Source organism: Mustela putorius, unplaced genomic scaffold (assembly GCF_011764305.1).
Source record: "Mustela putorius furo isolate JIRA1106 unplaced genomic scaffold, ASM1176430v1.1 tig00000083_pilon_pilon_pilon, whole genome shotgun sequence".
Lineage (NCBI taxonomy): Eukaryota > Metazoa > Chordata > Mammalia > Carnivora > Mustelidae > Mustela > Mustela putorius.
Genome location: NW_025421273.1, coordinates 29445862 through 29471053, shown reverse-complemented (window position 1 = coordinate 29471053; position 25192 = coordinate 29445862). Strand labels below are relative to the sequence as shown.

Here is a 25192-nt window from a genome sequence, read left to right as displayed (position 1 = left end):
CTGCTCCTAGCCTCCCCTTACCAACTGCTGACTCCATTACCCAGTCCCTACTTCTCAGCATGGTGCTTATGCTCCCGCTGCCGCATATGACCCGTGTAATGTCGCCTGCCAGGGATGACAGGGGTCCTCGAGGGAAAAAGAAAAAAATCTGCATAAAACTTATTTTATTCAAAACCTAAATGTCAAGTGGGATCTTCAGCTTCGTGCCCAGCTGCTGCCTGGATGTGAGCAACTCCACAGCATCTCTCCTGACCTTGGAAGGTAGGGCCGTGAGGGTGCCACCTCAGAGAGTGTGTCTACTGATGTAGAAACCTTGGTTTGCAGGTAGATAAAGTCCTGTGGCTTGCCATCCCAGGTCCCTGCAGTAGGAAACTTCTGCAGGGTTCTTCACAGGATGCAGTGAGGAAACCAGCAGTCCGATGGCCAATTTGAGGTTAGGAGACCATCTCTTCCCTAAGGTGGCCCACTTTTTTTTTCAAAAAGCCATAGTGTGGGACAACTGAAAGGCCACCTACTCCACGCAAGGAAGTGGAAGACTGTGTCAGTCTGAAATAGTCTTGCTGACAAGCAGCCCAGCCATCGTACAGGCTATGTTAAACCTCTCAGTGGATTTAAATCATGTAAAAACTCCAAAGAAAAAGAGTTCTTTTGAATTCACTGAGAGCATAGTTTAAGAGTACATACATGATGAAAAAAATATAATTGTGGAGTGCTCTAGTGGTTTTTCCTTTGTAGCTGTCAGGCAATCCCAACCACACATGCACATACACACACACACACACCCCCTGACACACATTACTTGCAACTGAAACATAGTGATAGATATAAAGATCATATAGAGAAAAGTATGACTTTTGTCCCCATCTCAAGGAACTTGTTTTTGACCTGTTCAAGATGCTGTGCTATAGCTCATGAAAAGTCAAGTTGAGAGCGAAAGATCGAAATAACAATTCAAGAGAAACGTAGACAAGTAAAAGGGCTTTCCTCATTTGTTCCTAACAGAATTATGTGGATTATAATGGTTAAAATGGGTAAAGTTTTCCTGGTAGAGTTCTTATACTATTGTTTTTCATTGAGTGATTGTTTGTTTTGTTTCTATTATTGTGAGATGGCAAATCCAAGGTAAAATCAAATTTGTATCTTTCCCTCAAAAGCTTATACTCAGGGTAGAGTAAAATTTTGCATATGGTTAACCAGAAAACAACTTGAAACTCAAGTGCTAACCATCAAAAAGGTGCAAATACAGTTGATTTCTAACTGGAAGAATCAGAGAGGGCCTCATGGAAACATGGCACTTATCATGAATTTGGAGGCAGAATTTTGGATGGAATAGATCAGGCACAATATCCTTTAAGAGCAAAGTAAGTAAAGGAATTTGGGATTTTTTTTTTTTTTTTTTTCTGGTGACTAAAACCCTGGAAACCAGCTTTGGTGGTGAGGTTGAATTAACCAGGCTTAATTCCTATCACATGCTATTGCAGTTTAATAAATTCCTGCAGTTAATGAAAGCTTATTTTTTCCCCCTGCCTCCTGCAGTGTGCTGCTCTGGTTGGTGAAGACCAGCCTCTTTGCCCAGATCTTCCTGAACTTGACCTTTCTGAACTAGACGTGAACGACTTGGATACAGACAGCTTTCTGGGTGGACTCAAGTGGTGCAGTGACCAATCAGAAATAATATCCAATCAGTACAACAATGAGCCTTCAAACATATTTGAGGTAAGGGCATCCCTTGGTGAATATTATTTTCTCATTGACCTGGGCTTGGGCCACAATATGATTATTGGCCTGAAAGCAGAATGCGTTCTTACTTTGCAGTCATCAGAAGAATTTTTATCACAGGTAGGCATTTCCAGTTTTGTGGAAAAACGATGTTTGCAAAATAAATGGATTTTGTTGTTGTTTTGAGAATTAAGGGGTGGAGGGCCCCCAACAGAGTACATTAAACTGTGTTGAAATACTAAAGGAGTTGTGAAAGAATTAGTGACAACGAAGAACAAAAGTCTAAACCTGTTTATTCCTGTCTATTTCCCACAGAAAAGGGCCTCATGTAAATTAATGTAAAATGTAAAAGAATGCATTTTTTTTTAATCCAAGAGATTAGATGTCTACCTTTATTTGCCTCACAACGTAAGCGAGCAGTTATTCTTATTGTTATTTTGTGATCATACCTCTGATTTCTCTCTGTCATAGAAACTTCGAAACACAGCCGCTCTACTATTTACTTATAAATTAGTGAAAATTTGCTTACCTTTCAATAGTGAGAATTACTTCCCAGGCTCCAGACTCTTATTATAAGCCTACCCTATAATAAGGAATGTTAATCTACTCCTATTAAAGTGTTACTTTGAAAAAAAAGTTCTTTCTCACAAGAGCAGCCCTCGTTTACTTGAAAATAAATGGTTTCTTGTAGGGACAGACATCGAGTGCTCTGGCAAACGAATTGAATAAACATTGTCAAATCAACTACTTTTCAATATCACGGCACCCACATCTCCATCATCATCTGACTTCTCCCTAATATGGGCCAGGCTCCATGCAAAGCACTTGAAGTGTATTTTTTAATCCCACCAGCAGAGACATTTTTTAAACCTCAGTGTATTTGGTTGAAATCTCGAGTCATTAAGAAAGCCAATTTTACAATATTTATTGAGTTTTTCCAGCACCCAGCACATAAAAGCCACTGAATAAATGTTTATTGAGTCATTAAGAAAACCAATTTTGCAATACTTACCGGGGTTTTTCAACACCCAGCACACAGAAGGTGTTGAATAAATGTGTGTTGACTAATGAGTGAATAGTGACTATATTAGTATTAATAACAGTAATAATGAATGATAACAACCGCGGCCAACATTTGGAGACCCCCCTGCTCTATAAGTTTCTTCTCACATCTCCCTCAAAACAGCATATTCTTTAGGTACCCTGAGTGTTATTTCCGCTTTGCCTATGCAGACACCGAGTCTCAGAGAGGTTAAGTGATTTTTCCCAAGGCACACAGTTGACAAATAAAGACCAGGTAATTGAACCCCAAATCGACCTGACTTCCTAGTCTATATCACTGATCAAAAAAAAAAAAAAAGAAAAAGAAAGAAAAATACAGTAACAGTGAGGTTGGGTGACAACCATCCTTTACAAAGACGTATGAAGCCGCTGCTTTGCTGACTATATTTAAAAATAGAACAGACTCCTTCCTTTCAGTGTTAGTTGACGTGGAAGCAGGGATTGCTGGGTGGGGGAGCTGGGGTGGCTGTAGGTTCTGGCCATAACTAATATCTTCTAAGATGTCTGAACGGAGTCTTAGAAGAGTGCTGAAGGCGGGGGAGTCAGGGCTGTGGAGAAGACACCCTGAAGGTCTGTGGTTAGTTACACTTCCCAGGCTTCTCAGCCAGGTCTTAGAAAGTTCATGTGAGGACTTGGCTAGTTAGAACTGGTAAATTGAACATTCCTCATTCAGTACACTTGTCAGGCGACAGGCCCGTTTTTAAGTCATGCTGCATTAAGTAAATAGTACTTTAAAAAATGTCCATCTCTATAGACCTCTTATCTAAAAATCGGCTATTCCATGTTGGATAATTGCCATGCATTTTGCAGATGACGGCTAGGGAATTACTGATAGTTCGGAGTGGGGGTTCGTCCGTGCCTTCCTGGTGGGCTAGTTTCGAAAAATCCCTTCAGCATGACTTCATGTCCCCATGTTTGGTGTGGTGGCATCAGCATCAGTATTTCTCATTTATACCTTTAGGAGACTTTGCTCACCAACTAGTTATATATAGATACTTTAATCTGTACGAAGACATCCCTTTCCCTTCCTTGTATAACTTTCTACCACTGATAGAATTGTTTTCTGTGCTCTAAAACACAAGGTTCATTTAATTTACTTTTTCATGAGCTCATTTTAAACCAGTGACTCTCAACTCAGAGTGTTTTCGCCCCCCCAAGGGACATTTAGCAGTGTCTGGAGATAGGTTTGATGTTTAGGTCTGAAAGCAGAGGCTGCTGCTGGCATTTTGTGGGTAGAGACCAGTGTTGTTGCTAACTTTCCCACAGAGCCCAGGACAGCTTCTCACAACAAAGAACTATTTGGCCCTAAAATGACAATAGTGCTGAGGCTGAGAACCCCTAAAAAAAAAAAAAAAAAGACACTGAAATTCCCTTTTATAAAACAGCTAGGATAAGCTGGTCAGCTTTCAGAGAGAAGATACAGGATCATTAAGAGACAGGATATGAAGAATAGAAGCCACATAAAATTATGGAGATGGCTAGGGCCCTGGGACAGAGATGTCAGGAATTCTCTTAGTGACAGCGAAAGTGACCGTTTAGATAACCTGTAACAATTTTCTCTGATGTCACAAACCTCATTCTTCTTTGCCTGTGCAAAGGGTAAGGCCGTATGTGGCAACACTGTGACACACAGCAGCGGCTTCCCGAGCATTTGCATACAGCCAAGATGCCTCTACTCTTTGCCCTCTAGCGTTAAACTCAGACATCTCTTCTGTAACAGGAGAAAAAAAAATGTGTGTGGAGCATAGGTGGAATTTGAAAATCGTCTCTCCCTGTGAGGGAGGTCCAGAGGCAGACAGTAACCCTTGATGGGCCACAGTTCTGGGGTGCTTTCTTCAACGCTGCCTTTCACTGAAGCCCTTCCCAGAGCCTGTGCCTTTAAGCCTCTCCCCGTGGACTTTACCCGTGCTCACTTTCTTCCAGTTCTCAAAGCCCTGCCTCATCACATTTGTGAAGGCCTTGTACTTGAGCAAGCCAAACAGTCACGGTTTCCACCACCTCAGATCTGCCAATAACAAGCATTATCTACTGCTGATTCCCAGAATAAAATGAGGCACCAAGCAGTTCAACACTTTCCCTAACTCCAGTAGCCTATCGATGACACCCCAGGAAACTGGCCACAGGATTTCTGGATTCTAATCAAAGGGGAGAGAAAGGGGTATTTAGAGATACAGACAGGATATAGACAGTCTATGGATAGTAGAGCCGAATGTTAAAACCTTGGGGAGTAAATAGAAATTTCTTCCTTTGGCCTCTTCCATACATTTGAATCTAAGTTTAATTTTTATTTGACTTTATTTTTTTTAAGATCTATTTATTTATTTGAGAGAGAGAGAGAGAGAGAGTGCACGCACACAAGCAGGGGAAGGGGCAGAGGGAGAGGGAGAGAATCCCAAGCAGACTCCATGCTGAGTGCAGAGCCTGACGCAGGGATTCATCTCACCACCCCAAGATCATGACCTGAGCTGAAATCAAGAGCCAGCTGCTTCACTGACCAAGGGACCTAGGCACCCCTATTTTTATTTGATTTTAAGAGAAAACAAGAACACAATTGAATGTCCCACTTTAGGAAGGAGTGAATTCCTTAGTGAGAGAAAGAGGTGCCAATATGCAGTTGTCCACGTTCATTGAGAAACTGGACACACAAACAGCAGTCTCTGGTTACATGACCTATGCTGGATGTGTAAATGCAGGTGACCAGGTTTTATTCAGAAGCAACTTAGAAAAACCAGGTTTTATTCAGAAGCTGTTTGGGTGCAGCCTCTAGTGAATCTGACCCATGTGTCAGGAAAACAGGATGCTGTCTCTGGACAGGTTGGTAGCAAGATTTATGTTTCAGAATATTGCAACATAACTTCCTTCCCTCTCTTGCCTTTGTGCATTGTTTGAAGAAAGGGAATAAAGGAGTGCTTTTACAGCATGGAGGTATGTAAGGATGGGTGGCCCCAGGATTAGTGTAAATAGCACACTGGCCCTTCTGGTCACCACAGGCCCCCTTGTCCCTGCTTCCTTTAAACATCTGCTTTCGATGCCTTCTTGATGCAACTGAATGAGCATCTTCCATTCATTCGTCTGTTACTTCTGAATGCAGCTACTTGGGGTTCTTTAGAACATGGAGATTGAGAATGTAGCTGTTTCTAGGTCATGACTCATAATATGTTCTGAAGTCTGCCTTTGCTAATGGGGAGACAAGGGTCCACAGCTGCAGCCAGCATTCATATCAAGGGATCATAGGGGTGCTCAGTAAGGTCTGATACTGTGGACTTTGGCAGGAGATAAAGGGCGAGGTGGTTTCCCGTTATCTGTCTGTAAGGTGTCCTATTGTGCCAACAAGGGAATGGTGGTCGGAAGCATTCGAGAATGCCTGGTTATTCTGGTGGGAATGCAAGTGATTTGATACTTCTTTTAACTTTCAGTTGTATTCTCTCTCTCTCTCTCTTTTTTTTCTCCCTAAAATGGGCATATGTTACGTACTTATCAAAAAGTTCCAAAGAACTTGGCTATTCAGATGACTGAGCATTTGGGGATCAGAGCACTTGCTTGTCTTGTTCACTGAAGTTTTTCTAGATATTTTGTTGGAAAACAACAGCAAGTAAATATAAAAAAAAAAATTGCAACAAAAGGAATGAATTGGCCATCATGTATTTGCTGATGACATGAATCCCATTAGGTCAAATATAATTACATATAAAGCACAAAGGATCTGTTTCCTAAAGAACCTTAAACCTAGTTTGGGAGGTCAAATGAATTAATGTGAAACAGTTAGCAAACAGCGGAAAACCGTGTTTACATGTGTACGTATATAGATGTTTATTAGCAATTAAAAATAATGCGACACTGTATATTCATGTATATGTGTATATGTGTATTTATATACACAGTTATATACTACATATATTATCAATTGCAGGACTGTGTGTGTGCATATGTACACATATACACGTGTGTGTCTGTGCATGTGTATCCTTGCTAAGGAGGGAAGAAGCAAGAATAACATCACCTAGGTTGATACAAGAATAAGAGTGAAATGTTTTCATAGAGGGGGTATGAAAGCGAGGAGCTCGATTTACCTGAAGTAGAATATGTACTGATGGGAACATAGGAGTAGGAGAAGTAGATTTGGATCTAAGGTGGGTACCTGATTACAGCAGACCGTGAGAACCCAATCGGGAGTGTTTAGAGTTTGCACAGTAGGAGTGAGGGTGCCAGGGAAGAGTTTTAGCAGGAGGGCAATATGATGGAGATTGTATTTAAGAGTGTGTTAATTCCCATAGTTGTAAGAGCCGTGCACAAGCAGAAAGTAGAAGAAACTGGACAGCAGGCCCTGCTGCATTCCGAATCCCATGCAATGCAGGTGCAGGGAAGGGACAAGGTGACAGTAGAGGGGATGGTGTCCAGGGAACAAAGACTTGAAGCACCTTGAAGGAAAATTCCATCAGCCCTGATGAATATGAGTTAGGTTAGGGAGGGAGGTGGCAAAGAATGCTAACTCAAAAATATTCCAAAGAGAATCAGAACTTCATGGATATCTTCCCGGTTATGTTTCTGCTCACCTTTAGGAGCTGAAGTACTTTCTTAAGACTTGTGAGTCATTTTACAAAGGGACTCTCCATCTCTCGGCTGCCTCAGGGGCAGAACATATTTAACCCAATCCACAAATTTACGTGATGTCTGCTTTTTTTCACTTGTCTCCTTGGAGGAAATTCTGCAGCCTTCCATGGTAATGGATTCCTGCTCCTGACTGTGCCTGTGGTCAGACAGACTTTTCTATGAATGGCAAACCTCTTGGAATTTTAACAGAACAACGGAGACAAAAATCTGTGTCAAAACAACCCCACCTTAATTTAATCATCCAGAGAATAAATTCTCCTGTGTTATTCAGAGACACTGAATTAGTTTACAATAATCACTTCTTTGAGATTTCTGGAATTTCCAATTTGCAATCAATAAATGTTTGTCATTTGAATTAAATTTACAGCCCCCAACCAGATTTTTGCCACACTTGGCAATGACACTTAACAGAGAACATCGACTTCAAGGAAGAAAATAATAGCCATTTAAGTGGGGAGATAATTGGCTGTAACATAAGAACATTGAAAAATGTTGAAACTCATGGAGACTTATGGAGTATTTTAAAAATTTATGTTGTACTTATCTTTGCATTTGTAGTCTACCACAAAATTCCAAATTCTGGGTATAAATCAGTTAGATGTTCATCTTGGAGAGTCACAAATCAGGAAGCAACAATCTGACCCAGCCTCTGTGCTGTTTTATTTTCAGCCTCTACTGTCGGCTTATCTTGCAGGGAGACTAAATAGTGTTTTTCTGTGTGTGTGTGTGTGTGTGTGTGTGTGTGACTGTGTGTGTGGTCACCTACACACCTCAGTCAGAAACTATTTTAGACTTCTTGCCTTGATAACATCTGCCTTATCTTGGGAACATCTGGTTTATCACCCTATTTCCTCTCTGCCATTATGCTGACCACTGGAAAAAATATGGCTTAGGAGTTCTGACCCACAGGGCTATGTCTGCTGGAATCAACCCCCACTCATAAATAGTAAGCCGCACATGCTGGTTAATGTGATCATCTTCTACCACCACCAAATTTGCTGGGTTTTGCTTTTTTTTTTTTTTTTAAGATTTTATTTGTTTATTTGACAGACAGAGATCACAAGTAGGCAGAGAGGCAGGCAGAGAGAGAGAGAGAGAGAGAGGGAAGCAGGCTCCCTGCTGAGCAGAGAGCCCGCTGCGGGACTCGATCCCAGGACCCTGAGATCATGACCTGAGCCGAAGGCAGCAGCTTAACCCACTGAGCCACCCAGGCGCCCCCTGGGTTTTGCTTTTGTTAATGTAAGCTGCGGTTATAAGAGATGGGGTTGACTGCTGTTTTTCATGGAAGTTGATCCAGTTCTTAGCCATTTGCAATTTGGAAAGTGAGAATCTATATGTTTAATTAGGCACAATGATTATGGAATGTACTGTGTGTGTGTGTGTGTGTGTGTGTGCCTGTGTGTGTGTGTGTGTTTCGAGTACAAGCCAATTATTTCATGCCAGGTACTCTAGATGCTCCCAGATGTAGTTGAACCATTTTATAGGCATAGCTTGGGTTTTTCCCACCTTCTGCATTCTCCAGAGGGTCATTTCCCTAACAATGACTCTGCCTAGATTTCTTTGGGGCCCAACAAGTGGAGACCCACATTCCTGAGGAGGAAAACCTAGGGAGGAATCAGGAAAAAGTGGTTCATTGCCTCTTAGATTTACTTGGAAGATATTAGTGTAGGTTAAAGTAATCAGGATTCAGGATGCTGGATTGGACAAACTGTCTATTTGTATAGCAATGGTGTGTGCTTGTCTAGTAGCCTTACACATATGTCGTATCTGTTTGTCCATGTCCGCCTGTCTATATGCAGTGTCGCGGAGACACAGCCCAGCAGATGGCTCCCCTCTGAATGAGATCAACACACAAAGCAGATAAAAAGATGAACTTTCAAGATCGAGTTGTTAAACAGAGAGCCAAATTGTTCTTCTACTCTTCCCTACTCCAGACTTCACATTTTTAACAAGGTTAATTTGTCCCTATAATTATGTGCCTATTCTTTTAGCAATGAAAACTTTTATTGTGGGTTTTAGAAAATGAATTGCCTGCGATGTAAAACAATTTTGTAAGGACCATTTTTTTCCCCCTTCTTCTTTAACCCGTGAGGTTACTTTCAACATTGTGTACTCCGATGTATAGTTTTGAAAGCAAAGCAGGGAAACTGTCTTTTCCTGTAGCCTGCCAGAGATACTGAATTACAAGTAGTAGAATGAGTGCTAGGGAAAGGGGAAGAGAGGTACACAGTGAAATAAATACACAATCTCACTCTCGGCAAGGGCAAAACTTTATGAAGATAAATGACTTCTTATCCATTACGCCATTTGTCCCAAAACAACCATCGAGATACTTTTGGGCCTTTTCTAAGTGATAGAACAATTTGCATAGTTGGAGATTCTGAACACTATTACCTTGTAGATCTGCCCATCTCCATTACTACTGCAAGTTACTCATTCAAGATTTGTGGCTGGATGGGTTAATGAATTACCAGATCTTGCGTAAAATGACTTGGCCTGACTTTTAAACGACTACTTTTTTTGCGGGGGGGGGCAGTCTTATGATTGCTGTTAATTGGCTCTAGAGACAAGCCTCCTATAGATTTTTATTTTCCCCAGAAAAAAATTTTGTTTGTTCTGTATAACCTCCTCCCCTTTTTCATTCCCTTCCAAAGATACGCTCAGTTCAAGGAGCTGCATGCCGGGTGACAGGGCCGGAGGAGGGGCAGGAGACTCAGCAGCCCCATCTTTGGGGGCTGATGCCTTTCCTTGTGCTGAATCAGCACGATTTATCAGAGCCCCGTCTTCAGCCCAACTAAGTTTAGAGTGAGTTCCTTGGTGTTCCTCACACAATATGCGTAGCTGGAGCTCTGAACTTTGAAGGAAAGCCTCAGAGCAATTTGCAAAGTGCTGGTGCTTAGTGAATACTAAATTACATTTAGGAAATAGTCGGCTGCTACCAGTTAGACTTCATTTTTATTCTTGACACAGACACCTAAATCAGAGAACAGTAACATTTCAGAGATTATGGAAGCAGTTTGGGTATGTTCCAACACTATAATAGGATCAGAATTTTAAGGCCTTTTGTATTATTACCAATAGTCACTTAGTTTCTGCTGCAGTGTACTTTGTAGGGAATTACAGCTTTTACTAAAAAGATTAAAATGCTATTATGCAAATGATTGCAGTATGTTATTATGTTTACAAATTAACATCCATGGCTCAACACACAAATTAACTAACTATTCTATCTATGTTATTAAGGATTTAATAAAGTAACTGTTAATAAAAATGGGTAGCTTGGAACACTTAATAGGAAACAATTGTGATTTAACACAGAACTCAAGCCTCGTGTTTAATGTTCTAGGTGATAGAATGGTAAAATCAAGTTGAGCAAAGCACACAGAAGAACCGGGACCATGTGAGCGGTAGACTTGCTCAGCAGAGATGCTGACGACCACGAATTAAGTAGCTTCAGGCTACAATGTACAGTGGGCGGCACATCAATAAATCTAAGCAAAGCACACAAACCATCTTCTATTAATAAATAGTTCATTGAAATGATAATTGCCCTCCATTCCGTGTTGAGATGCTCCATGCACGCAGGGAACGCTTACATTATTCTAAAATGGAGCTCAGAGCAAATTTCGATGTGGCGAATGGGTTTTAGCTGCAGAATATCGCTGTGTGATAAAAGAGGAGAAGGCTAGGCTCAGACTAAGATGACTTTACAAACAGGCTGAAAATTGCTATTCTTGGCTGTTCATAAGAGATCATAAAAGCAAGGAGATAAGAACTGCCAAGGTCCCTGAGAAATGAATGTATGTGATTATGTTATCGTGTGGGTTAGGCTTACTAGACAGACCAACAACACCTTTGCTTTAGTCCAACAGGAAAATTATTCAGAGTTGCGGTTTGGGGATCGCAAACTCTGTTAGAATGGGGAAGTTCCAGAACACTGTAATTAACATGTTTCCAAAGAGACTCGGGATGCCAGTCACCGAATCCTTTGCTAGATCTCAAAATAAGAGCCAGAAGTATCACCCAATGCTAAGCCAACAAACAAACAACAAGAACACAAAACAATTACTAGACAATCCTGGAACAACTTAACTGAAAGTTTAAATGTCGGGGGCTTATTTTTCTTAGCCAAGTAAAACTTTTGGAGACTCCGAATATAAACAATATCCTTTTTAAGCCAACCTAAAAATAAATAATCAGATAAAAAAATAAGTCAACAATTACCTTTTCAGGTCTCCCTATGGAGGGCAGCTAACCTGAGCTTCTTAGAGGGACTATCTGGGTGTACTTGAGAAACAAGAGCAGGGAAGCAACCACAAACCTGGTCAAGGTCTGTGTCCTTGCATACAATACAAGCAATTTATTTTGTTCCAAATAGCACCTCTGTTGTTGGAAAACTACTTATGCAAATTTTTGATATCTAGCTTTAGCAAGGGGCCTGGCTCCTTCATTTCCTTCCACATTTGGATAAATTGTGTTGTTCTTCACTCTTCCAAATTTGTCCTTGTGGAAGGGAACACTTGCAAATTGGTTGAAGCTCGCTAAGGGAAAGAAAGGGTTGGGGGGGGTAGCGGGAAGAGGAGGAAACAACAACAACAACAACAACAACCCAACCGAAAACACTTGCTGGGACAGCTTCTGAGTTGATGGTCTGTGGCCGTGCTCCCTTCCCAGGCCCCTAATCAAGCAAATGGTACAGTCCTGTTATGCAGGTACTCAGGAACCCTTGCCAACAGTCACGTGACAAAACCAAGGTTTAAAGTACTTTCTGGAACTCTAAGCAGCATGGTGGAAATGCGTCCCTGTAGGCATGCAGATGCATTCTCTTTCTTTCTTTTTTCCTTCTTCTCCTGCCTCCTCCTCCTTCTCCTCTCTTCTTCTTCTTCTTCTTCTTCTTTTTAGGAAAACAAAAAGCGATACTTGCCATAGAAGGGTGGTAAAATAATTAGTCCAGTAGACAAATGCCTTGGCCCATGTTTAAACAGAGCTCTAAGGACATGGTGTTCTCAACAGCCACATATCTAAATACAAGCCAGTGTCAGCTGCCATGCAGACCAGAATGTCATAGCCCGTTCTCACATAGGTCATCGCCGATCCATTTTGGTCACAGTCACACTGCACATCTGTTTCTGCGCGCTGCAGCTTCTTAAGGTGGTATTTGGACTTCGTAAGAACACAAACAACCAAGCTATAAATTCCCACTGCTGGAGTTATTTTGAATAAGTGTATACTGTTTCATATTTATAATGGCGAGGCTTCATAATATTCACAGCGAATATATAACACCGATCAGTTCAACAAGCATGAAATTGTATGTTGTCAACTTGTCACATAAATAGAGTCATATTCAGGCTTGCGATAATGTTGAACTAACATTTTTTCCCCCACCGTTGTCGAGAGGGTCACAAAAAAGTGGGGAGGTAGCACTTCCTTTGGGGAGATAAACAGAGAGGGCCACTGTAGAGTTGATATTGGTGTTGATGGGGCCCTTTCCTTCCTTCCCTCCAAAGCACTTGTTTTTCTCGGGTGAATGCTAATTGGCTAAGCTAGTGTGTTTCTTTGTCATCCAACGGTATCATTTTCAGCCAGTGCTAGAAAGCTTTTTTGGGTTGTGTATGTGTGAGTAGCTTTTTCTGTTCTCCTTTAAAACTTTTTTTTTTTTTTTTTTTTTTCTATTCTTGGAGCGCAAATCAGCGCTAATTGTCATGAAATTCTCTAGTTCCACTCTGGCAAGCTTCCTTGTTGTCTCTGCACCTCAGTTAACTCTTAATTCATTACCAAATCACTGGCGAAAGCTCGGCGTTTTGAGTGAACTCTCCTGCCATAGAGGAGTTAGAGAGGGGGAGAACGGACATTATTGAACCCATCGTGCACCTTAGCGAAAGGGGAAGAGAGAACAGAGGAAGTGCCCTCACCAGGACCTAAGGAGTCTTGGCAGAGACCACTTCCCTTAGTGGCTGGTAGTTCTGCACCAGAGGCAAGAGTAGAAGCTGATGCTGAGTACTTTTTCACTTTTGAGAGGTCCTTAGATGGGTTCAATCCTCCCCATCTTCCTCAGATGGTCTGAAGACAGAAAGTGTCGCAGGCCGCATCTGCAAGCCTGACGGTTTATCCTGTTAAGTCGCTGACTCAAAACCTCAGGGCCTTGCATTGGAAGGCAGGTATTAGCAAGGATTGTTACTCCCCACTGGTCGTTTCATTCCACATCACTTGTGATATAGGTGGTTCTGCTTTCTCGTATGGTTTCCAAGTTTTGCATAGTTTCACATGGCTTCCTACTTCTGGATTTTAAAAGTTAAAAGCTAAATAAGTTTAAAAGTTAAATAAGTTATTACTTATTTACCCATCCATCAAAAAATAATTATTGCCAACTGCTAGTGTGCTCACATCCTTGCCGATTTCTGCGGAGACAGTGGAGAGTAGACACAGTCTGTGGCATCATGGAGCTCATGGTTAGTGATAAAGGCAGGTCAGTAAAATCAAGTGAGATAGATGGTCTGAGAAAGGAAGCAAAGCAGGGACTTTCTCCACCTGCTCGTTATCCTGGTCTTCACAAATAGATCAATTCTACCCTTTCTCTGAATTGGTATGCTTATTATCTTCAGTATGGCTTTCCCCTTGAAGTGAAATTTTTCTGGAGAGCATTTCTCCTTGTCATTGGGGCTGTCGATGCCAAAGGGAGAGCCCAGTCATGGGGCCCCACAAGCGCAGGGCAGTGGGACAGAGTGTTTGAAATCGGGAGACCTGAGATGTCTGGTGTTCTACGTGTAGTGCATTAAGGAAAACAGCAGTTTGCTCACTGGAATGGCTGAGGGAAGGCAAGAAGAAGCCAGCCCAAGGGGAGAGAGCAAAGCTGTCAGCAGAAAGTTCTTTTGCTGGGCTGATGTGACCAGAATATTATGCCCTTGTCCAAGTATGTGGGGCTCCTTTGGATGAAACTGTTCTGTACCATTTTAGGCCTGTTGACCTTTCTTTCTGAAAATGGTATTTCTGTCCAGCCAGCAGGGCTGACATGCTTTTGCCTATATGTGACATCCTGAATATGTGGCCTTTCTGTCTCTTAGAACCCTCTGCTCATTGCCTCATGGGATAGTCCAACACAGGGTCCGTCTGGTTCCCTTGATGGAGGCCCACACAGATAGACTCTAGATCTATCCTTTTCTTCTCTGTGGAAGTACCAAGCATTACACCCCTACTGAGCTGTAGTCAATATTTCCTATAATACCTTGGCCTAAGTCTCTTCTCCCCAGTCGTTTCATTTCTGCTTCTGAGTGGTGCTTAGGTTGGGAAAAAAGGTGCCTCTATTCTAAGAATGCCCTTGGTTTTTCCACGGGCTCTTGGCCTAAGGACATTAGCTTCCCTGGGTACCATTTCATTTGTTCAGATGTGAAGTTGGAGCTTCTCTTTTCCAGACATAGTTCTCCAGGGTGTCCAGGGATCCTGGCCAGATCAGATTCGGTCCAGAAATGTTCTCATGTCAGGATCCTCTTGTGTCTTGCCAGCACATGCTTAGCGGGGACACCCTGCTCTTGTCTGAGCTGCATCTCTCTGCCTGGTTTTTAATTTCAGACGGTGCTGCCTGATGGGCAGGCTCGCCTCCTGTTCCTTCTGGAGGAGAGTCTGGGCAAATGCCTGAGCATTTAAATGCAACCATGCTGCATGGGCTAAGTGACTGCTCTCTCCTGCTGCTCCCCAATTCCAGGGTTCTATGGGCAGCAGATTTGAGAGTTACCCGAGGTCATGGTGCCTCCTGTTCTAGCTCCTTTAATCCTGTCACCCGGCAGTCCCACCAACGTGGCTGAGGTGGCTGCCCCTGTCCTACAGGAATTTGTGTCAGTGTCTCCTAGGACAAATCTAGTCTGGCGGCTTTGCTGTATTAGTTCCACTGAAAGTTTTGACAAAGACATTCTGTCTGCACGGAACTGAAGAGTGGTCTGTGGTTAGATGCATTGGGAGGTAACGGAATGTTGCCTGGTCTTGGCAGATAACGGAGTCTGGTCATCCACATGGCATGATCCATGCGCCATTTAATTTGTCTTTGAATGGCAAATGTGTTTCTTCTCTGAGTCAGCAAAAGTCTCGATACCCTCCAGCGGTACCGTGTGACCTCCCTGCTGCTTTTGTGATACAGAAAAACAAAACACTGATCCCGCGCTTTCCCTTTAGTTGCGGGTTCATTTTTATTTCCAGCTACATGCTTCATAGCTGAAAGAGAAGATGTATGTTCCACAGATAGGATGCATTTTTACTTAATCACAGTGGTTATTTTTATAATTCATATGAGGAGACCTCATTTCTTTGGCCATTATTAACTTAGTATTATTAATTGTCTGAAACATAGCTGAGAAACACACCATTTGTAAAAGTGTCTTGGCAGAGCCAAACCAGAGGCAGAAAAATCACACCCTCATACTTAATGCATTTTATTCCCAGATAAGCTTCTCCAGCCCTCACTTACCACTGGCTTCCTTTTGTTTTACTTACAATTTAAACCAATCTAGTTATCTGTTTTCTGAGCACATGGGAGATTAGAAGAAATGATTTAGGAAGTTAATGAGCTGGTAGAGGCAAGGAGATCATAGCAGGAAGTGGGCCCTGACCAAAAGAGATGAGACAAATAAAATGATAAAAAGCAGGCAAACACTCAAAATGGGACTGTCCAGGACTATTGAGCTGGAGGACACATAGACCTGTACTTCTCAGGGCTGCGTTTCTAAATAGCTCCCTACAGTCATTTCGCAGGGTCACACAATGCTACAGAAATCAGATCTCTTCATTTTTGAGATGGGAGAAATGTGAAAATGATTTTGAAATCTTTCCATTCAATGCTTTAATAAAAAGTGGGGTCCTTGAGCAAGTCAACTTCTCGATTCATCTGCACACATGCCTATGTGTATTAATGCCCGATGAGAAGAGATAAATGAGACATATATACAAACAGACATGCACATTTTTAGATCTGGAAGATGTGGAGTTTTGATGTCATTCTGTAAAACTATCCTGTGTAACAGCACTAAGTAAGACAATGCTCCATGAAATGTTGAACTTCATTGTATGATCTGTCAGATTACTGGCTCCCTTAAAAAATACAACTGTTAGAATTTCCTCTGATAAAGAGGCTGCTGATTTTTTTTTTTTTTTCTCTCTTGTCAATAGTAAAGCTCTTTGGCTATAGGGCCATTAGTCAAGACAAATACAGCTCAGCAGAGTTATTCTTAAATCAGTAACTCCCCACATTCCTTTGGAATGGAATTACCTAGACGTTCCCCCTTTGTTGCTTTCTTACCCAGGTCCCAAATAAACTCACCATGCCAACAGTGCATAATTCACGTGCATATATTCATTCAGAGGACACTATATTGAAATATCAGCACCCTAGGCAATTCCCTCTTTTTTCCCATTTTGTCTGGAGATCCTTAAAAATAAACCACTAAACTTAGGGCTAAAAAAGTAATCATTAAAATGTGCTGTTTGATTTTAGATGTAGGGTTTTAGCTAATGTGCAGGACTGAGTTCCCTAAATGTAATTTCTGTCTAGAAACCCAAGGAAGGCTGTAATTGTAACTTCTTTATCCAAACTCTGTGCCCCAGCTGTGCTACCTTTCACCTGAAGGGACAGAATGGACAGCTTGAATTTCTCCATATGGACCCGGAGCTTTGGTTAGGCCATGACCCCTTATTAATATTCAAACTTTGGCAATTTCAAAGAATGCTATCCACCCTGACTACTGTAAGCAGCTCAGCTCCCCTGGTACTTTCTCATGCTTATCCTTTGTACGAAGGCATTTGTGTCTCCCTTCATGTCCCTTTCAGGAGTAATTCTTCCCTTGTTCAATTTTTCCCTTTCTCTTTATGGCTGTCATAATAGCCCCTGATACAGTCAGGCGGCGATGACCCTGTCCATCACTCACCTGCAAGCTATTCTTGAACTAGCGGATGGTCCCTGAGTGACCAGATTAATTGTGCCGGTGGTGGGTCTTTCCACCCGACCTTTCATCCAGTAGCATAAAAGCTGATTCCAGGCTGTGTGCAAGTCTGGCTTCCCTGCCATCTCGGGGCCCTCCATGGAGCCAAGCAGTGGAAAGGAGAGCATCAATGCAAATTAAGTACAGAGGCAGGGATAGCTGGGTAGGTGGGTAGCTGGGGTTACCAGAAGGGAAATCTGTCCTCTTCTGAGTGCCGGTGGGAAGGAGTCTGAAGGAGTGAGTCCAAAGGAAGTTTTCCAGAGATAGGATTTTCATAAACTGCATTATAACAATGGAGTACTGTAAAGGTGGTTCGTGCTGGTCTGCGTTCAGTTGGAGCCTTTATCAGGCAAGGGAAAAATGATTCATTCCCTAAATGTAGAAAAGCGTTTGTGACCCTTCTTGGGGACCCAGTAAGTTTTAATTGTTATGCACGCAAAAGAGCAGCTCCTCCTTTTGTGAAGGCCTTTGAATTGTGGCTAGGGCTGTGTAGATGTTAGCTTTCAGGAAGTGTCTCTCAAGCTATATTACAAAGTGTGTGAGGGAAAGGATGGGTCCTAAGTGGGGGCCTCACACCTGGCCGGCGCCGTACCTGTGAGGAATTCTAGCTCTGATCGCTGTTAATGGCTGGGTTTGCAGTGGTTCTCCCAAATTCAGATGGAGAAGGAGAGAGGGAGAGAGAGGGAATAAAATGACCTTCCCAGCCATTCAGACCCATCGTGCTAAAAATAAGACACATCAAAGATCTGAGAGCGCATTCTCCCAGAGATGGTTTGCAAATAGAGCCAACAGTGACAGCACTATGTTGTGTGGCTGCCAGAAAGGCTATGAACTTACTTTCTAATTCACTTGCTGCTCAGGTGAAGATATCCGGGTGGTTTGCATGGCAGCTGGGAGCCACATGGCTGTGTTAAGCCACTGTCTGTTGGCATGTGTAAACACTATTATTACACATTTATAATGGGTGTTAAGTATTCCCTCTTGTTCCCTTTGGGAGAGATGGGTATTTCTCCCATGCAATGAAGAGCTAAAGAATTGATATCTTTTCAGGGTTCCAGAGCATCAGGGGATCTCTGCCTCTGTACGAGGAATCAGCTGTTACCTGGGAGTTCATGAACATGCACAGCAGTAGGTTCCCAGTACACTGTCCCCATCCCGGTGCCCATATTCCCTGGCCTGTTTTAACTCTCTCAACAGATGTAGGCATCCAATTTTTACAAATATTTTGTTCTTGTTGTAGTTTCCTTGTCAAAAATCATAATGGGAGGAATTCACCCCTCGCAGAAAACTGACGGCATGATTATACAAGTTTCTCGTGCCATAGTTTTCTGGCAGTTACGTGATTTCTTATAAGAATTACACACAAAGGCTGGAAAGAAATGGTGGGCTGGCGAAGGACCACTCATTTCCCAAGGCGTCTGGGCTTTTCAGAAGTTGTGAATGTTTTTGGCCTTGCTTTCCTTTATAGGCCCGGGATCGTTGAAACCAGGGTGCAAAAATAGCCAAGAGGATCCCGTTAACCTGAATTACTTCATAGTTTTTGTAGAGCAATTGAATTCATGGACATTTTTGCTATTTTAGCAAAGACCTTGGTGAGTTGTCTTTGTTAGAAGGGAACGGTTTGATCAGCCCAGGGTTTTAGGCTGACTCATGTGTTATAATTCAGGATGCTGTTATATAGAACACTCTAAACCAGAAACTGATTTTATTCCTTGATCTACTTACAAACTATGTAAAAAGCACCAGCTGTGTGCCAGGTTCTCATTCAGCTACTCAAAATACTGAGATGTATGTACTATGTACATAATACTTCAGACAGAGGAGTTGGCTGTCCAGAAAAAAAAGACAGATTTTTTTTAAATTTTTTATTTTTTATAAACATATATTTTTATCCCCAGGGGTATAGGTCTGTGAATCTCCAGGTTTACACACTTCACATCACTCACCAAAGCACATACCCTCCCCAAGAAAAAGACAGATTTAACTACTTTGAAGATAATGGGCTGAATTCTGTGGTCAGGCTAGCAATGACATACCATGAAGACACCAACAGAGAGGGAAAGATGGCTGCTAAGACAGAGAGGAAAATTGGTAAGTGCTGGTGGATTATTTAGCCATGAGCGTGATCTCGCCAGAAGTTAAACATTCCTATTGAACTATAAAATGTGGTGAACTGAATTTCTCACCCCACAGGAGGAACACAGAATAATCAGGAAAAAGGACGCACATAGTAGGCTCTTAACTAACATTCCTAGCAAGGCCTGTCTACCTTGGGCTTGGCAGTCCAACAGCTCGTTAGATTTTAACAAAAGCGGCAGAGCTGAATAAGAATTCCTCCGTCAGGCACCCTGGGCACCATCTCTGCGAGCCAATGTGATATATAGAATTCGAAGTGAATTAAATAGTCAGCTACAGCAAGCCAAACTTAAAAAAAGCCCTGAAATGACCAAAAATGGAAACATATTACAGTTATCTGCATTCACAGTACAGAACAAGTTTGGTCGTATTTAAGATAATTCTCTAGTGCCTGCTATTTTTAGCCCAAGGGTAAGCTCCTCTAAGAGTCTTTCAGCATTGCAACCCTTTAACCTGGCCTGACAAACTAAGCCAATAAGCTGTCTGATTTTCCCCGTCCGTCCGGGAGGAAGAGAGATAGCTAAAACAAACCATTTGCGGGGAAAATGTTCGGCCTATCTTGTATTAAGAGCTTTTTTCATATAGATTTTTAAAACATCCCAATATTAAGTGTTGCCTGTCAGAGACCAAAATGTCAAGCTTTGCTGTTTTGAAATTGTAGGCTCATGGTTATAAAAAGAGGATTTTATAGGCCTAGTCTAATGGAAATAAACATTACTCCATTACCTTCGGTAAAACCAAATCTTTACAGTTCAAGCTATCATTATTAGTGTCTATGAGAAGAAAGAAACGTTTCCAGGGGGTTTATTTATTTTTTTTGGGCAAAGAAAGACTGGCGAGCTGTACCATAGCAAATGAAAGTTTTCTTAAAGCTTTCCCCTCAGTGACTTTGCAGTGTGTAATTTAAAAGCAGAAAGCAAAGAAAATGCAGTTTTAAACACTAGCTTGGCTATTCCTGGTATCTCTCTTTCTTATATATTAACAACCCTTTGTGAAACTATTGCTCTTATCCATTCTTGTCTGCCTGTGTCTATACAGTATATGCAAACGGCTTTATCAGCTCTCTGCTCTTCACACTTTTTTCTTAGTATGTGTGTGTATGAGTGTGTGTGTATGAGTGTGTGTGTGTGTGTGTGTGTGTGTGTGTGTTGTGTGTGGTGGCGGAGGTGTGAGCCATCTCAGTTTAAAGTGTATGACCGCATATGGGGACACTTCAAAAAATGTCTTATTTTCTACTTGGTTCACCAGAAACAATGCGGCTAATCATCCAAGTTTAAGATTGTTCCAAGGTTGACCCGTTTACTGAAATTCGGAAGACTGAATTTGTTGGTTCAATATGGGGTAGATTTTAGCTACAGATGCTACCTGTCAGGCAGACAACTGCCAGATAGTTATTGAGCTCATAGGATATGCAAGGTGTTTGTGGAAGTATTTTGGGAAGGGGAGGGGAGGTAGAAAGGGGATCAAAACAAGGCTCTCAGTCCTTAAGGAGACTTGTCACCTACTTACAGAAATAAGGCACCCATGCCCCCAGAGTGGCAGTCAGAAAACTTTAGGACATTTCTAAAGATGCTCCCTTGTTCCAGACACACATCTAGGGCTCCTTTCTGACTGAGTGATCCTACATCAGTGACCACATCCGGCTTGTCAGCATGTGTCTGGGCCCCTGTAAAGTGCCCCGTTCCCTACCTTTGGGTATGCATGGTTTCTCTCTTCCCACAGATTAGGAATTGAGGAGGTAGTATTTAACCAGAACTCAGATTTCCTGATTCCCATTGCTTCTCTTATGGGAGAACTATCAGTAGGATGGAATTGTCTTCTCCGTCAGAAGATCTCAGAAACGCTGGCCGTACGCACAGCCGTCTTCTGGGATAGATGTGCTTTATTGAAATGCCCTATTGGCAGTTAAGCGGTCAAATGCTGCCAGTTTCTGCAGAGGACTGGTGGGATATGGGCATCTGCCGCCCTGCAGCCTTAGCCTGCTGCCAGAGAGGTGTTTTGTGCTTTGCAAGCTTGCTCCTGATCTTTACTCTCCTTTAAGACCAGCTGTTAATCTTTAGCACAGGCTGACTCTGTAGCGCAGCGCACACCGGGTTGCCTAACTTCTTGTTTGTGTGCTCCCAGGGATCAGAAAGCAGTTTGCTGTTTTTTCCCCCAGACCATGTAGGGTCACTGCCTCTGTCTATCTGTCCTTTGTTGTCCACCTTTAGTCCACCTTATTCTAAGGTGAATGTTCCTCATCTTCCTCCCTCATTTCTTATTTTCCACTAACTCATACATAAGTGATCACAGCCTCTTTTACTGCTTCTCTCTTTCCTCGGTCATCTTGAAGACAGCATATTCTGCACCATACCTCACTTGATGATAAAGCTGATGGCTATTTTTCTGGTTCTGCTGTGTGCCTAGGCTTTGCCAAAAACTATGGTAACGATAGGGCAGCTATTGCCTGGGCAGCTCAGTCTGTTAAGTGTCTGCCTCTTGGTCTCAGCTCAGATCTTGATCTCAGGGTCATGAATCCAAGCCCTGCACTGGGCTCCATGCCCAGTGTGGAGCCTACTTTAAAAAAGTCAGGAAACAAAAAACACTCCATAATTATGGGGGGTTCAGAAAGTAAGGTTCAGATACTTATAAAAGGAGTTTAAGGATTATCTTCCTTTGGGGATGAACAACTTTATGAGGAGAGAAGCCCCACCCCTGTGACACAATCAGACATTGGTGAAATGCTGATAGTCACTCAACATATCCCTATTCTAGGCACCATGTAGAATAGAAGAGTCAGTGATTTTAACTACTGCCTTAAGTTTCCATTAAAAACTGTTTTATAAGGAGATGTGCTCATTGGCATTATATTAGCAAACTATGCTAAGAGTTTTAGAGGTGGGTAGAGATATAAGACCAGTGGGACAAGATGGAAGCCAGGGTGGTGGAAAAGTAGATCCTTAAGATGGAGAGTGATTTGCATTGGCCAGGAAGAAAGGAAAGGACCATTGGCCCTTGAACAACACGGGTTCAAACTGCATAGTTCCACTTACATGTGGATTTTTTTCAATGTGTATATGTATAGAGTACTGTAAATGTATTTACTCTTCCTTAGGATTTTCTTAGTAACATTTCCTTTTCTCTAGTTTACTTTCTTGTAAGAACACAGTATCTACTACATATACATACAAACTATGTGTTAATCAACCATTTATATTATTCATAAGGCTTCTGGTCAACAGTAAGTAATTAGTTAAGTTGTGGGGGATGGCACAAGTTATACACAGATTTTTGACTGTATGAGGGGCATCACTGCCCCTAACCCTGCATTGTGCAAGGGTTGAGGGTAAATTCAGACATCAGCTTTCATCTCATTATTTACTTAATACTTATTCATCACCTACTGCGGGCCAGGATGTATGTCAGGTTTTGACATAACTGGGTAGGACAGAGACAATGTTATGAGCAAAGTCAGTGGTGAGGAGAACCCTAGGGATAATTGGGGGAAATCAGGACAATCCAGTGGGGTAGAAGAGAAGATGATACATGTTGAATAGAATGTTAGAATTAGACTAAATTAATATGAGAGAGATGTAGTCTAAGAGGGAACGGTAGGCCTAGGCATGTTTAGTAAGTTACATAAGGGACATCAGCCTTTCATCAGGACAAGCAGGGAGAAGACAGATTATAGGGTTGGTTATCACAGAAGAAGGGTTATCTTGGATAGAGACTGCAGGCAGGGGCCCAGTGAGCAGGCTGTTGTGGTTTTCGAGATTGAGGTAATAAGGCTGAATTAGGGGGTGATGGTGACGATGAGAGGAAGGGCTGGACATGAGCGACTTTGTGAAGAAAGAATCGATACAGATCTTTATCACATAAAGTGATAGGTTCAATGTCGCAGTGAGAGAAGAGGAAGTGAAAATGACTGTGGTTTCAAGCCTGGGTGATTTGGAGGATTTGGGGTCAGTTAAGGAAAAATAAGAGAGTCAGGGGAGGATCTGGTTCAGGGAAGACGCTAAGAGGAAAGATCTAGAATGCAATGTGTGTAGATTATTAAGCACAGGGCATAGCTGCTGTTGGGAATCTGTGAACAAAGAGACTAATTGAGCTGGAGAGCAGTCATGGAAGTCTTTCTGAGGAGAGCCATGTTGAAGGAAACGTTTGTTTGGCCGTCGCAGTGGACATGGGGATATCAGGGTTCCCCTTTGTCTGACATGTTACAGATTTTGTACTTTGGCTTTGAGGTTGATAATTTGCCAGACTTCTTCTTGCCGATAGTAATAGTAACTTTGGGTATTTTCTTGTGCCATACACCGGGATTCAACATTTTAAAACAGTGTTTTAATGAGAAAAATCTTAGTTTTATGAAGTTTAATTTAATAAATTAAAAAGAAGAGATCTCAACTAATTTTCATAATCACCATGATGGGTTGGAGGTGTTACCTCATTTTGTAGTTCAGAAAGTAAGACTCAGATAACTAACTTGCCCAGGGCCAAGTTACAAAAAGGATCCAGAAGGACTGAGATTGCCTAACTCCAAAACTCTTAAAATTTTAACCACTCCCTTACACTGCCTCTTACTTAATACCTCCATCGTCAGGCGCTAAGCTTCTCATACCCTCCTACTCCCAGCCTTTTTCAAATTTTCCAAATGCCTGGAATTATTTCTGTCCTCTTGTTTTCAATCCTGTTGAATTTTAAAATCACAGGAACCTCTCAAATTCAGGAAGTGTTCCCTGATTAATTCCACCTCTACCTAAACAGCCAGCAGAACCCAGACCTGATCTTATTGGAACAGATTTCGTCTTATTTAGCAGAGAGATCAGCATGAAGCCATCCTGCCACAGACTGGTCAACAGATCAGAGTTCATGCCGCCCGTGTATCTGTAAATATTTTCATGTGTGAGAATTGCACTTGAGAGCATATATTAAAATTGTAAGACCAGGAACCATTTGTGGTATTCTTTGTCCCCAGGGTGTATAGTCTTGATACTTGTTGACTGATTGACCATGATTTCTGTTGGCATTTGGTTGAGAAGGAAGGCAGTTTGGAAGTATTGATAATATATCCTAAACTTAGCTTTAAAGTCCTTTATTGAACTCTCGGGCACATCTTCATAAAGTAAATTTGGTAGAATATGCCTATAAGATAAGTCTCCTGAAAGACAAGTTTAGTGGGGAAATACAACTCTTTTAAAATGCAATTGAAAATAGGCATATTTCCCGAAATAAACCATTTCTTACAAATTGCACTTAGCTCTGATCATTCTCCTTCCCTTAGCGGGCACCAAATCATTTTGCAATTGTGGCTGTGTATTTTATTTTTTTTTCTTTATCTTTTGAATTTCTGTCATTCCTAGTTTAAGGAGTGAAACCAGGCCTTATTCATCTTTTACTTATTTATTTATTTATTTGAGAAACAGAGAGAGAGAATGCACATAAACTGGGGGGAGGGGAGAGAGTGAAGGAGAAGCAGATTCCCTGTTGGGCAAGGACCCTGATACAGGGCTCCATCCTAGGACCCTGGGGTCATGACCTGAGCTTCAGGCAGACGTGTAACTGACTGAGCCAGCCAGACACTCCTCATCTTTTTCTTGTATGCAATGTCTTGTGTATAATAGAAGCCCAATAAATGCATGCCATAAAATTACATATTATTACATCAGTTAATTTATAAGTTGGGATGATGATTTTTTATTTTCTTTGGTTCCTGTTTCTTC

General features: G+C 41.9%; 1 protein-coding gene across 4 annotated transcripts in view; it reads left to right on the top strand.

Moving 5' to 3' along the window:
- Positions 1 to 25192, top strand: part of PPARGC1A (PPARG coactivator 1 alpha) — a 644905-nt gene that overhangs the window by 548380 nt on the left and 71333 nt on the right. For all 4 annotated transcript variants that reach the window (XM_004762686.3, XM_004762682.3, XM_004762684.2 and 1 more), the window contains one exon: positions 1537 to 1716. In XM_004762686.3, coding sequence (XP_004762743.1) covers positions 1537 to 1716 — 180 coding nt within the window. The remainder of the gene's footprint in view (positions 1 to 1536; positions 1717 to 25192) is intronic.